This window comes from Pelecanus crispus, chromosome 3, assembly GCF_030463565.1.
Source record: "Pelecanus crispus isolate bPelCri1 chromosome 3, bPelCri1.pri, whole genome shotgun sequence".
NCBI lineage: Eukaryota > Metazoa > Chordata > Aves > Pelecaniformes > Pelecanidae > Pelecanus > Pelecanus crispus.
The window spans coordinates 12,505,048-12,518,730 of record NC_134645.1 but is presented as its reverse complement, the minus strand read 5'-3'; the positions used below and the strand labels follow the sequence as shown (position 1 = coordinate 12,518,730).

The 13,683-nt window shown below is 39.8% G+C and overlaps 1 protein-coding gene across 1 annotated transcript in view; it reads left to right on the top strand.

Annotated features, from left to right (window-relative positions):
* The window catches only part of COMMD1 (copper metabolism domain containing 1), an 83,298-nt gene that overhangs the window by 22,295 nt on the left and 47,320 nt on the right, over positions 1 to 13,683 (top strand). Inside the window, exon 2 of the mRNA XM_075708110.1 lies at positions 1,187 to 1,468. Within this exon, the coding sequence (XP_075564225.1) occupies positions 1,187 to 1,468 (282 nt within the window). The remainder of the gene's footprint in view (positions 1 to 1,186; positions 1,469 to 13,683) is intronic.

Genomic DNA, 13,683 nt, shown 5'->3' with positions numbered 1-13,683 from the left:
GCCCTGCTTTGCAGACAGGTATCGTGAAGAACACAGTGTGTGTCCGGCCAAAAGCCACATGGTGTCATCCCCTTGGCTAACGGTAGCCTTTGAGAGTGAGGTCATCAATTCCCTGAATGCATGGAGTACAGCGGTAGGAATACATGTTAAGGAAAATTAAATCGAGGCAAATCCCAAGGATTGCAGCGTTGGCCACACCTCACCTTGCTGTGCTCCACATTGGCACGTGCTTGGAGGTGGCATCTTCATTTAGGGTAAGCTGCATCCATTTTGGGTGCAAATGAAGCAAAAGCGTCTGCTTGAAACTACGATGGGGAAACTTAGCCACAGTTTCCTCTCTCCACCTCCTGTCCTCCCCTCCCTGCACAGCCTTATTTAGCAACAATTGCCAGTTAGGCAATGCAAATTTGAGGCTGTGGGATTATCAGCTTTGGAAAAACTGGGTATCTAAAAAGGGGTTTGGGAAGAACAATCAGTATTTAGCCTGACAGAGTCCACTGATGCTTTGGAAGAAGCTGCAGTTGCATTTTTAAGGATTGCTCCGCGCACACGGACAATCCCTTGGAAGACTTGCGCCCTTGCTGCTGCAGCCAGCACACTGCTGTGGCCAGTGCTGCAGACCCTGCTTGACTGGTGCAGCATTTACCAGTTTTGCTTCCTTGTCTGTGATGTGGAGGTGGCAGATGAAGCCGTGGATGTTGCAACGAGCTGGGATGTCTCTTCGCTTGGTTCAGCCTTGGCCAGGGGCATGCCATGTATGCCCCAGCTTTCTGACCATCAGAACAGCAGTATTGTGCCAGACTCCTGATCCAGCTCCCAGCAGCAACCAGTTGGGCATGCATAGGGCATACTGGGGCCAGGCAGGCAGTGAGAAGCCTCCTTGTTACACTGTACTAGTACTGCATTCCCTAAGGCAGTTGCCGTTTCCTCATCACTGTTACTGATCCATTACCCTCCAGCCGTCTGGAGGCAGGAATCTGGGATAAGTGGTAGGTACTTCCAAATTGAGTTTTAATGAAAGTTGTCAGGCCGTTTCCATAACCCAGTTTTGTTTGCACTATCCCTTTAAAACCCGGTATTTGTAAAACCCTAAAGATGCGACCTTTTGGTAGACTGTTCAGCTTAGACTGTTAAAGAGTATTTTTGAGCAAGCTTTTCCCTTTTTCTCCTCTTATTTTCCCTACAGTCAATTGCTTCAGCAGACATGGATTTGAATCAGCTGGAGGCTTTTCTTACTGCCCAGACCAAAAAACAGGGTGGCATCACGTCCGATCAAGCTGCAGTCATTGCAAAATTTTGGAAGAACCACCGAATAAAGATCCACGAGAGCCTGATCAATCAAAGCCGTTGGGATAATGTCTTGAAAAACATGAACTGGCGGGTGGATCTGAAGTCACAGTCAAGACACATCGATCAGATAAACACTCCTGTTGCAATAGTTGAAATGGAACTGGGAAAAAATGGGCAGGTAAGCTTTCTTTTGCAAAATATATAAACCTGATTTAGCCACGTACATGCTGAGACATTTTACCTTTTGCTGAATTCACTGCATCCAAATCCAGTCAGTGTATTTTTCATCACCGGCCTTTTAATGTACTTAAACTTGTGGTCCATCTTTGGATATGAAGATAAATTCTGGGTGGTAAATGCAATTTTTGCTTATTTGATATCTTCATACATGTATTGATAGCTCTCTTTAACCTTGGAAAATCTGAGGACATAGAAATCAAACATAAACTCAGCTGTACTAGTAATTATATTAAAACTATGTCTGTATTACTGTAAAGTCAATTAGTCTTTTTTTCCCTAATCAAATACTAAAATCGGGTAATATCCACAAAGTAGAAGCTGAAAAAGAATAACATTCACAAATTATGATGATCAAGCATCCCTTACATTTTAGGACAAATGAGGGGAAAGACTCCTTTTTAATTTACACAACACCTATTTTCATGTTACAAATACATCTTTATTGTTAGTCACATTATGCAATCTGGTCTTATCTGCCTGAAAGAGATGTATATATAGCTTATCAGTGCTGAACACTGCATTTCTTTTTAATCTTTTTAATTCATATGAATGTACAACTAAAGGCATGGCTTCCCATCTTCAATTTTTCTGGCTTTTTCTGACAGGAAATGTGTCTCAATTTGGTATCTTTTTCTCTGCAATGTGTTAGTGAATCTTAAAACCTCATTTCTTAGCAGTAGCTGCTGCAAACCATACCATGAGCTAATTTGGGGGTTTTGATGTTAACTATTAACATTTAGCAAGTTTCCCTGGATTTCGTAGCATTTTAGTAGCTTGTAGTAAAAGAGTATCTGGATTAAAAGTGTGTATGTGGTTGTATATATACATATATGTATATATACGCACACACCTGGAGTACACCTATGCAGATGGAATGATTTAGTTGAAAATGTGTGGCTAATACCAAGGCCAGAATGAAAGTACAAATAATTTGGGATCCTACTGAGCCGGTATATATTGTTGAAGTTATTCTGTTAGTCCTCTCAGTCTTTGAAAGCTTACCCTTCCTAAGTACTGACCCTCTGCCTTCCACTTGTGTATCTCTGCAGTGACCAATACAATAATGATGTGTGTTTTTACGTTTTTTCCTAGCCTCAAAAAAGTGGAGTTTTCTGCTCAGGATCTTGAGATTGGAAATAATTCTATTCCATTAGTAACAAATGGAAGAAGGTTTTTTTTTAAAAAAAAAAAAGCATTACAGTGAGTACATTAGTAAGCAAATGGGAAAAATAACCATTGTTCATTTAAAAAAAAACCCAAACAAACAAAACCTTAATTCAGAATCGCTGTTGTATTTCATAAGGGAATTATGTAGTTTGTGACTCTTGTTTTGAAATTGTTTTTTTCTTGGTAATGGATTATTATGGTAACATCAATCAACAAGTGCATTTATGTTTCTTCCACCCTGTGCAGCAAGAGAAAGGGGATGTGAACATGAAGGAAGAACAGACATTTCTGAGACACTGTAATTTCTCTTACCAAAGAGCCCCACACAAAACCGGAATGATTATTTTAGTAATGCAGCTTCATATTTCAAAAGCAAGTGGTTGTGTGAATGTATTTTTTTAACTGCCATCAGACACAACTTTTGTCTCCTTTGCCGAGGACAGTGCAGCAGTGAGCTGTCAGCAAGTCTGACTGAGTGTGCAAATAAGGGTATTGGACTGGTACTTACAGAAATAATCATGGAGTAATTAGGACTGTCACCACTTGAGTCAAAATTGGCATTTATTTTAAGGTCTGTGGTTTCACGTAGTCTTTTAGCCTTAGTTTAAACAGGTTTTCTGCTGCAAAGCTTTTGGCTGAGGCAGTCCACAGCACCCTTATGTGATGGGCTGAGGCAGGGGGAGTTGGGGGAACCGCAAGACTGAAACAGCAGCAAGTGCATTGCCAGAACAGTTCATCGAGCCCTCAGCCTCTTCCCACATGTGTTTGGGGACCTCCTGGAAAGATGGTCACAGAGACTTTACTATTGGAGGTTGAACAAGTTGTTCTCGCATGCTGGATCCAGTCCACAAACTTAAACCCATCGTGTTTTATAGCCTTTATATGTATTTTTACTTTATGGTTAGCACATTTATATCTGTTCTAAATATCAAGTTTCGTAGCACATCAAATACATGTGTGCTGGTACCTTTCTGAAACTTGAGAGAGAACATCTTTTCTAAAAGGTTGTTAGTCATAGATGTGATTTGGTGAATAGTGAAGATCTCCTGGATTTGTAGAAGAAAGCTGGCTGATGATTCAGGAGTAAATTATTCAGAACAGACTGTTTTCGTTTGGACACTTTATAACAGGGGAGTATACAAATGCATTGATGTGTAATGATTTGACATTAATATTTCATATGTTTCAACAGAAGCGAAGATATACCCTGCAGAAAATGTACCTTTCCAGAATTTAAAGTTGCTCTGATTCTTCTCAGTGTCTCTGGACTGGATTTAGATCTCTGCCCAGCAGAAGGCCAGGCAGTTTGGTGAAGTGTCTGCTCCTTCTGCTTTAATAAGTAACCTTGCTTTCTGCTTGCCATCTCTGAATTTTAATCAGCCAGTTCTTTCATGATCAAAAGAATACATGTGTAAGAGCTAATATGGCTAGAAATGGGGAGTTTGATGTGACTGGTTCATAAATGTCAGTAGACTGAGTTTACATGAATTATGTCAGATTTCATGAATGTTTTCTGATGGGAGAGAGATGTTTCTGGGTTTGAGAATCCATTACAACTTGCATGAATTAATTCTTACTATCCTTGGCTTTACTGATAATAGAAAAAAATTAACGCTTTCCTCTAAGTGCTCTCAAAACCACTTTTAATGATAAACATTTGGAAATACTGGTGCTCCAAACTTTGGGAAATTTGGTTCAGGATCTGTAACTTGCAGTTTGAACTCTTCTTCTTCAGTAAAGATTTTACAGCGACATTTAAAGTTTCCTTTATGCTGGTGATGTAGTCTATACATCCTGGTTAACGGTAGATGAACATGCTAGCCATGAAGTACTCTGCTTTGAAAACCCTTTTTCTTTAACAATGTGTCTAAAAATAAAATCCTAAAGCAGTTGCACTTTAGCCTGCATTTGCCTTCATCTGTTCATGATATTCAGCACTCATCGCTGCCAGTCCATTCTTTCCTTTTGAACAGCCTGTCTTTTCTTTTGCACAATGGTTTTATCCTCCTGTATCTCTATACTTTGCTGGCTTTCTCTTAAAACATCTATAGCTCCCTGGCCCCTTCCTGACATCCTTTTTAATCTTGTTCTCCCTCTCTGGGCATCTCCGTAAAGCTCTTCTGGCATGAAATTTCAACAGGACTCGAATCTGCCGGGAGGGAGAGCGGAATGAACTGGAGAGTCGCCCTTCTTGTGCCCTTCCTGCCCTGCTGCATTAACACTGCTCCATATGGTGAACAGTCGCTGCCGCACAATGTTCGGTTACCTGCAGATTTCGGTCACAGATTTATATCTGACCTTGTCATTAATAGAAAATAAATGCATTAGTTTTGCACTGTGGCTTGGCATTAAGATGTATTTAAACTTGTTTTATGGACTTTGCCATGTTATTTTCCTTACGATATGTGCCTCTCCCTTGGGGCCATGTTCTTTCCACTAGTATTCTGGGCTGATTTACCAATAAGTTTTACTTTCTTGCAGCATGATATATTTTGCAGTTTAATATTTGAGACTGGTCAAATGTTACAGATTAGCCTGGGTATTTGCTGTGGCTTTTATGCTTGAATTTATTTACAGAGTGGGTATTTTCACATGCATTTCTTTTCAGTGTTTAAGATACTGGTAATCCATGTAATCATGCTGGTAATCATGCTTTTATTGGAGTTTTGTGAGATGTTAGGCACGTTTTATGAGCAAAGAGTATTTTCTGCCCTAATTTAACATGAAGTCTGGGGCTCCACTGCAGGATTCTTCCCAGAAAGACCTGAGGAAACCTCATCAGGATTATGGATTAGATGTTTTTTCCCCAAAACATTGTATATCTCTTCTCTTTCCTTTTTTTAAAACCTCTACCTGACAGAGGTATCATAAAACTTAGTTAATGGTATATGGTGGGTAAATACTACTATATAGCAAAAGCTAAAAACCACAAAATAAGTTATGAAATTAGGATACTTCCTTTCAAATTTAAGGGCAAAGAGCAGCCTCTCATTCCATATCATTTTTCTGAAGTCTGAAATCATCAGGGATGTATATTTTCGTATTAAAAAAAGAATCTTTCTTTAAAGAACAGGCAAGCATTAGTAACAGTCTTTTGATAAATTGAAAAGTCTAATATTTCCTAGTTCTGACTATATTTTGATTAGCATTTTAAACTCTCACCAGTGAGATAAATACTTTATGATGAAAGGACTTACTAGATGAAGTGATCCTTTGCCAGTGCAAGAACTTACCTGATACTGAAAAAGTAGGAACTATCAGCTCACAGTTTACCTTAGGTGTATCATGTCTGCTCTCTGCTAATGGCTGGGTCCAGACCCTGGTAATTCAGAGAAAATAATGATAATTCAGGTAATAATTCTGGTAATTCAGGTGTGGAAAGAATTCATAACGAACATAGACAATTGTCATATGCTATGTGTGGGAGGTAAAATGCTACCAGCATTTTGAATGTCTGGAGCTTGAAATTTCATCAACTTTTAGTTTGTATGACTGTGAAGATTTAATTCTTTTACTGTTCTGGGAAGGAGTGAAGTAGGTTTCAAAGTAAACTTTTGGGAGATCAGAATTGTTCTGACTTGTTAATTATGTATATTCTACGCAAATTTAGGTTGAAATTTGTATCAGCCATGCTATAAACAAATAATAAGCTGAATTCACACATGTTGACAAATATTAAAATTGAACATGCTTTCATAGTGTAATAAAAAAATGTTAGGATTTGGCTTCTGTAAATCTCATTACCTTGCTAGGATTACAGACTGAATGCCACTGAGGATCTGTGGGTGTTTTGCACATTTTTGTAACCATGGGTCTCTTGGTTTCCCTAGGCTGTGGTTATCACCAGCAATAGCTTTCACTGCTGAAGAAAGGTCAGATCAAGAAAACGTCATGAGCAAACTCATGCTATAGGGAGGAAGGATTATGGCTGTGCTTGCTTTTGCCACCATGTGACTCCAGGTCAGGCTGCTTCAGAGCTATCGCTGAAAATAACTTCGGATAATGGACTTCCAGTCCTTTTTATGTAGGATCTAGTCTGAAAAGACAGACTGCCTTTTGTAGGATATCAGTATGGGCAAAGCAATGCTTAGGGAGATGAAAAGCAGTTCTAGGTACCTGAACCAAAATAAGGGCAGCCTGGCCTGCGAAGGGGAAGGAAGAACCACCACCAAACAATTTTTCCTTTGCAGCCTTAAACTATTTTAATCTTTGTAGTTATTAACATTATCGGAACTATTGTTCTGATCAAAAATGGGAAAGCGTGGGCATTTAGAAGCCGAATCGATCAACTTAACCACAATGGGCTTAATACTTTTATGTGATTAAAAAATCTAAAACCCAGTAAGTAGAAGTTAGTGGAAAAATATCACCTTTGTGGCCAAGCTGAATGTAATCACTTGAGCTTTTGTTCACCTTGGAAATTTATGAGCTGGAGGGAACAGTTATATAAGGCAGTACAGTGAAAAGCAAATAAAAACCAGAGAGGGCAATGGGTCAGTTGGCACAGAGGAAATTGGAACACAGTTGTCTGACTTAACTCAGTTATTTCCTTAATCCTCTGCATGGCACTCTCTGTAGTCCTTTGCTTTGACAGTTCAATTTTTGTCACCTTCTCCTGAAAGCAAAGTGAAATTTGGGGAACAAGAAGGCAATTTTGTTATTTGTAGCTGTTGGGATTTTTAAGTGTAATATCTTACAGAGATAAGAGCATTAAATTGAGATATTAAATAACTGTCCGACTTGAATTGTCACTTTTCCACTGTGCATTTGACAATATTTTTTCATGAGTACCTCATCTGTTCATCCTATAAGAAGCAAGGATATTCTACATTGGGTGGTACTAACAGTTTCCATCCTTGTTTATTTGTGCTGTGTATATACGCATATGGGTGTGCAGGCACACACATATGTTCCTTGTCAACTGTTTTTACTCTGGAACTGGATTTGCTGAAGTAGTTAAATAGAATAATTGAAGTGAGACATAAATATTTTTGATTGTAGCTGAGCTCAGGATATTATGGGGAGAATTCTGGATTAATTGAAGGTGAGCTGTGTGAAGATAGATGTTACCATAACAATGCATTTTTTACTGCCTTTCATCTGCCTAAATTCAGATTCAGTCCTGGACCCTTGAAATTTTTTACCTTCTCGGAACATATATTGAGGTCTTGGACATTATGACGGGGAACTTGCCATCTGTTACGTATCTCATGCGATCAAGTATCTCGCAACCTAACATCAATCTGGCATTCTCATGCAGCAATAAAATGTTGCGTAGCTTTGATGAAACACCCCACAGAGCTGTCTCTTGCAGCCTTGGGATACAGACTACGATGAGGCTCGGACAGGGGCAGCTGGGTTCAGCACACCTGTCTGTTGAAAATTGTCCTCAGCAAATGCCTTTCATCACTCAGCTACGCCTTCTTCTGGAATTGGTGCTGCACATTTACAAGTTAGTCAGAAGGACCTGTTCTTCCTCCTCCTTCTTATCATCCCTGTGTCATCTCTATCTGCTCATGGCTTTTCTGGATTTCCTCACCCTGGTTTTCTACCAGCTCCCTTGCCCCCAGAAGTGGTTGGTACTTTTGGAACCTACCCTTAGCTAACAGCCCTCGATCCTCATCCTGGCTCCCCTACTAAGAGCATTTCTATAACTTTTCAACCTTTTCTTTGCTATTCCTGCAGCAGGTAGGTTGCCCTGAGAGTTTGCGGTGGCGCATGCTTTGAAATCTTCAAGACTCAAGCTGGATAAAGTCACTGCAGTCAGATGTATGGTTGGGGTCTTCACCGCAATGGACCTGAGCATTTAGGCCACAGACTTTCAGGTGAAATGAATGGTTTCATGCTCCTTGTTTAATCCAGTTGCCGTGTGCATTTCAGGTCCATCTCTATTCACTGAACCTCATGTGGAAGATTGAGCTAAGAGCATGTTTCTGTTGCTTTTGTACTTTGTGCTTTAGTTCAGTCTGAATGCATGACCTTCTGGGTCGGGAAATCGTGAGTTTGGTTTCAGCAGAGGGAGAGCAGTTGTTTGGGAACTGTGACACTGAATGTTGAGGGGTGGGGGCCGAAAAAAGCTGATGGTGTTTAAAGGGAACACGTTGCAGAGGCTAGATGCAAAGATGGCTGATGAGCTTCAAAACCTCCACAGCTCTGGCTCTGTTCTCTAATAAGAGCATTCCTGTGTCACTAATGAGCTTAGAAGATGGTTATGAGTTTCTTGTGCTTCCTTATTGCTTTGCATTAACTGGGTAATTCGGAGACCCTAAATTGCATACCCCCCCATCACCAAAGGAATTGCTCGGTTTCAGGCAGGTTGACAGAGCAGTTTCAACGTGACACTTGCACTGCTGCTGTCGTGTAAATAATCACAGACGACTCCACTGTCCGTGCAATCCCCCACCTCCATGGACTTGGAGTTGTATAGAGACTGACTGCAAATAAGCAAATTATAGCACTGCATTTGCACAAAATGCCACATGGAGACCAGCACCATTTGGCTGCATGACCTTGCTCTTAAGCCTAGTCAGAGCTTCTGCCTTCTTCAGAGCACACAGCCTGGCCTGGGTTGCTGCTGGAGGGTAGAGGAGCAGCTCTGCATTTCTCACATCTACAACCAGCTAGAGATTCAACCTTGCTGCAGCAAAACCAGGCTTTAATTGAGGTGAAATGTAGAGTAAGGCTTGGAAAGATGGAGCTTTAGTGTATAAAGTGGAAGGTCTTTGGAGATTTGCAGAAGGTGAGATAAAACTGAAATGGAAAAGGTAGATTAAAAAATGCTGCCATTTCTCACTGTACTTGTACCAAGCCTGCGGCAGGAGGCAGAGGGGATCATGCTTGGCCAATGTGATTGATTCCTGGCTTATTAAAAAGCAACTTTGCAATGCAAAGATTGGGTCTATTGGCTGCCGTGTTGCCAACTATTGAGGACCCAGAGAGAGCATTTGCAGTTCTGAGGCCTCCTAGGGGTAAATATACAGGAGTTAGTGATTTCTCTTGACACTGCCCACCTTTTGTAAGACCAGCAGCATGTAGTTTGGGTGTGAAAGTGAGTGTGTTCTGGTTTGTGAAATAATTTCTCTCAGGATAAATCCCAGAATAAATACATTTTATGAAATATATTTACCCCAGGAGGCCTTCAAGGAAGGGGAACATGTTTGAAGGATCAAAAATTGTAATCTCCACTAGCTTCTTTTTAATAAGAATAAAAAGTTTTGCTTGATTCTCAAAAAACATTTTTAAAAAGTGGAATTTCTTTGCTGGAGAGTCTGTATACAGCAAATCAAAACCACTGGCCTTTTTGCTTCTTAGCTCCAGTGTTGCTGGCCATCTGCATTCTTCAGAGGACTTGGATGTCAACATTAGCAAGTAATTTGTTCTTAGAAAACTCAGGGAAAAAAAGGAGTTGTTATGAACATCAGTGCCCACTGCATTGGCTGACAAAGCATCTTGTTTTTACAGGCCTAGCCTGGCCAAGTACATTTAAAATTGTTGTTTTGCCAGTTGGCCAGCCTTCCCATTCTTGACAATATGCCATGTTGCTGCTGAAAAGCGCTTTGGAGATCCTTCCAGGTTTGTCTTAGTCTCTCTTGAGATCCCCGAATAGGGGTGTAAATAAGAACACGTTCTTACTTAATTTATTTTAATAGGTAGAGCTGCCACAGGAGAAGGTATCAGAAGATACAAAATTGGAAAGCTGGGACGTAATTGGGGAGAAACACTTGCAACTCGCACACTTCGTTGCTGCTTAATCTGTTGGATTCTCTTTGTTCTGTCTTCTTATATATAAGATATATATACACATACTCTTCATAAAAGCTGGACTCCAGCTTTGGCTGTGCAAGAATTGATCCAACAAAAAAACCCACCCAACAGTACATGATAGCAAAGCAAAGTCACTGCAGGCTGTACAGCTAAACTTGTCGTGTTTCTCTGCATGTCTTATTTTTTTGAGGGAAGAGTGAACCTGTGTCATTTCTTTTAAGCAGCTTGTATGTTATCTGCCAGCAGCTTTATTTTTTCATGTTTCTTCAAGAATTGAATTCCCACGTGGTGAGCAGTTCTATTAATACATTAGGCAGCAGAAGGCATGGGCAACAGGAGAACGCAATTCGTAGGCAGTTTTCAGTACAATCTTTTTATTGAGGAGATATTTCTCTTCTAATTTCTAGCAAGCTGTGGCTTTCCGTCCTTCTACTGCTTCTACTCATATGTCTCATCCTAGTTAAAAATGGAAAAAAAGATAAACATCATTTTTTCCTTCCTTCTTATCATTCCCTTTACAAAAATCTCTAACAGAGGGATTTCACTGATAGCTGCTGGAATTTGTTGGTGTACAAAACTGTCCTTGGCAGTCAGTAACTGAGCATTAATGCTGAGGTCTTATGAGCTACCGGTACAGAAATGTAGTTAATCAACACGTGAAATGTTTGGAATACTAGCACTGTATCTGCATGAAAGCAAACTCTCATTTCTGCTGCAGATGTTCTTGCTGCTATCAGTTTATACTACCAGCAGTGGTACCTAGGGACTTCTAGATACCAGCAAAAAAATTTTGGGAGATGCTCGTACCCCTTCCCAAGGGAGTGAATTAAGACTGTAGGAAACAAGGCTCTTCTTGTAGACATCAGCTTCCACATTGTATAGGTCAGGTTTTCAGCAGATGACTGGTGGGAGTTTGCACCCCAAGAAGCTCAAACGTTTCATCTGCATTTGCAGGTTCACTTACTCCTCCATATTAAACAGAGTTGTCTTACAGGTGCACGTTAGTACACTGGCCTTTGCTTCATCTTGTTAAAAACAGACTGAAAGGAAGGCAGTAAATAGAACTGCCATGGAAAATCACATGGGGGTCTTAGATTGCAGTTTTGGGTTACAGGTCTTTTTGTTGCAGCGAGATGGACTTAAAGAGTTCCTGACAGAGTTGCTGACCTTTGTTACTTGTTCTCACCATTGTGCTACCCTGGTAGTTATGCGTTTACAGAGTTGAAATTGAAATTGGCTGAGTGAATCCAAATTAATTTTCTTTTGTTCCCTCCCCACCCTTTTTATTTTTTCCCAAATTATTTTTAGTCTGCATCAATTTGTTGAAGGGACAGGGTGCAGGCAAAATTGAGCAAAACAAATTGAGAACTCTGCCATGCCATTAAAAAATGCTCTTTTAAACATAGGTGTTCAAAGGATCACCCATTTTAAATCCTAGCTAGTGGTCCCTTGAACATGAGAAGTAAAGCAGCTTTCCTTGAGCACCAAGGATAAAGTCTGCAAAGTGCCAGCATTTCCTCAAAGAATGGAGGAGGAATAGAAAATGAGAGGCACAGCTGTTGGACAAGTTCAGGATTGTAGACTTAATCTGGAGAAGTGTGGAAAAAGGTATCCGATTTGGAAGTGATCTAAAATGGTATCTGGAGGTGGGGACCTGCTAAGATTGAAAGAACAGAGGAGTCTTGGTGTTTTAGCAGTGTTAATATTCTTTGTTTCTAGAAAATTTCTCCACTACGGACATTCATGATAGTCATTAATGAGAAAAGTGACTGAAATACTTGTCTTATCATATGTGTCCAATTATTTTCTCCAATGTTAGGTGGGAAATATGGCAAGCTGAACCACAGAGGTGGCTGAGTTGCCTGGAGTGATGCTAGAAGTATTGGAACAGCCAGTAGAGCTCAATAGAAAGCGAGTCCTGACTTAATCACAGCTTTAACAAACAAACTGGTTTGTTGGGTGTTTTTTTTTTTCATTCCATTGTAACAAGAAGTTGATTGCTGTCAACAATTTCATTGTGAAAAATAGTTTTCCCTGTTTCCTTGCGTGCCTCTGTTCCATTTTTTTTTCTTTTTGCTTGTTTTGAAAGTACTTATTGAGGCAGTGTGTTGAAGCATAAGCTTCCCTGCTTTTCTCTGAAAGGAGATGGTTGGGAGGAGATCACTGGCAGTGCTTTTGGTTAAGACATCATTGTCCTATTTACTGCTTTAGAAGTTGAGGAAATGACTACTTTGAACATAATTCCAAGAGCAAGTCCTCTTCGTTTAGAAAGAGATTCTCATTTTAGGTTATAAAAGATACAAAACAATCCTTTGATTAAGGAACCTCTCTAAGCTGTAATTTTGCATAGACCTTGACACAAGTTTTTTTTTTCTCTGTTCTCCTTTCAAGTTGTCAGTTGCAAAACTCCACAAAGATAATCAGACATGCAGATCTTCAATATATTTTTAGTTCAGCTCGCTGATGTATATTCATTAATATGTTAATAAGACAAGCAAAGCATAATTTAAATTGCATATGCTTAATTTGGTTAATAAATGCTTGAAGTAATAGCCCTACTTCTAAAAGTAACCATACAAATGATGCCACTTTTTCAGGATTTTTTTTCTCTTCAGTCACAAGGAGGGTATAAAGTCTCTTGGTTTAGTGACAAAAATAAGTTTCTAGTGCTTTTTACCCTGTCCCTGCACAACCAAAGGACCTTTGTTCTGAATTTTAGTCTTCCTTGTATGCATCATCACATTCCTAATGATTTAATTGTAATAAATTGCCCCAGTGGAGCCTAGTGAAGATTATGGCATTGTAATATGAGTTCCCAAACTATATGAGGTGGAGTTAGATAGGCAGATAACAAGATGGAAAGAACAAAGTTTCCTTGTGCTGAAATATGGCTAAGCTCCACCAATGCAAATCAGGGACATGCTCACCTTATATTTAGTTTGCAGTGGCCTAACCAAATGAGATACTTGCAAATTACTACTGGAGTTAGAATAAATTCTCTGACAGCTCCTGAACCTTGGTTGAACATGCAAAGCTGCTATAACATCTGTTTCTTTAAAACTCTGAAGTGATATTTGAATGCTTACAGGCAATAAACTTCTAAGTCAATTGATTCCATTTCTGTTGAATTGCTCTCAAAAGTGGAGCTGTGCTTTAAGAGCTATTAAAAAAAATTTCATTCCATTTAACCTGTAAATATGCCACAGGACTTGAGAAAATGAG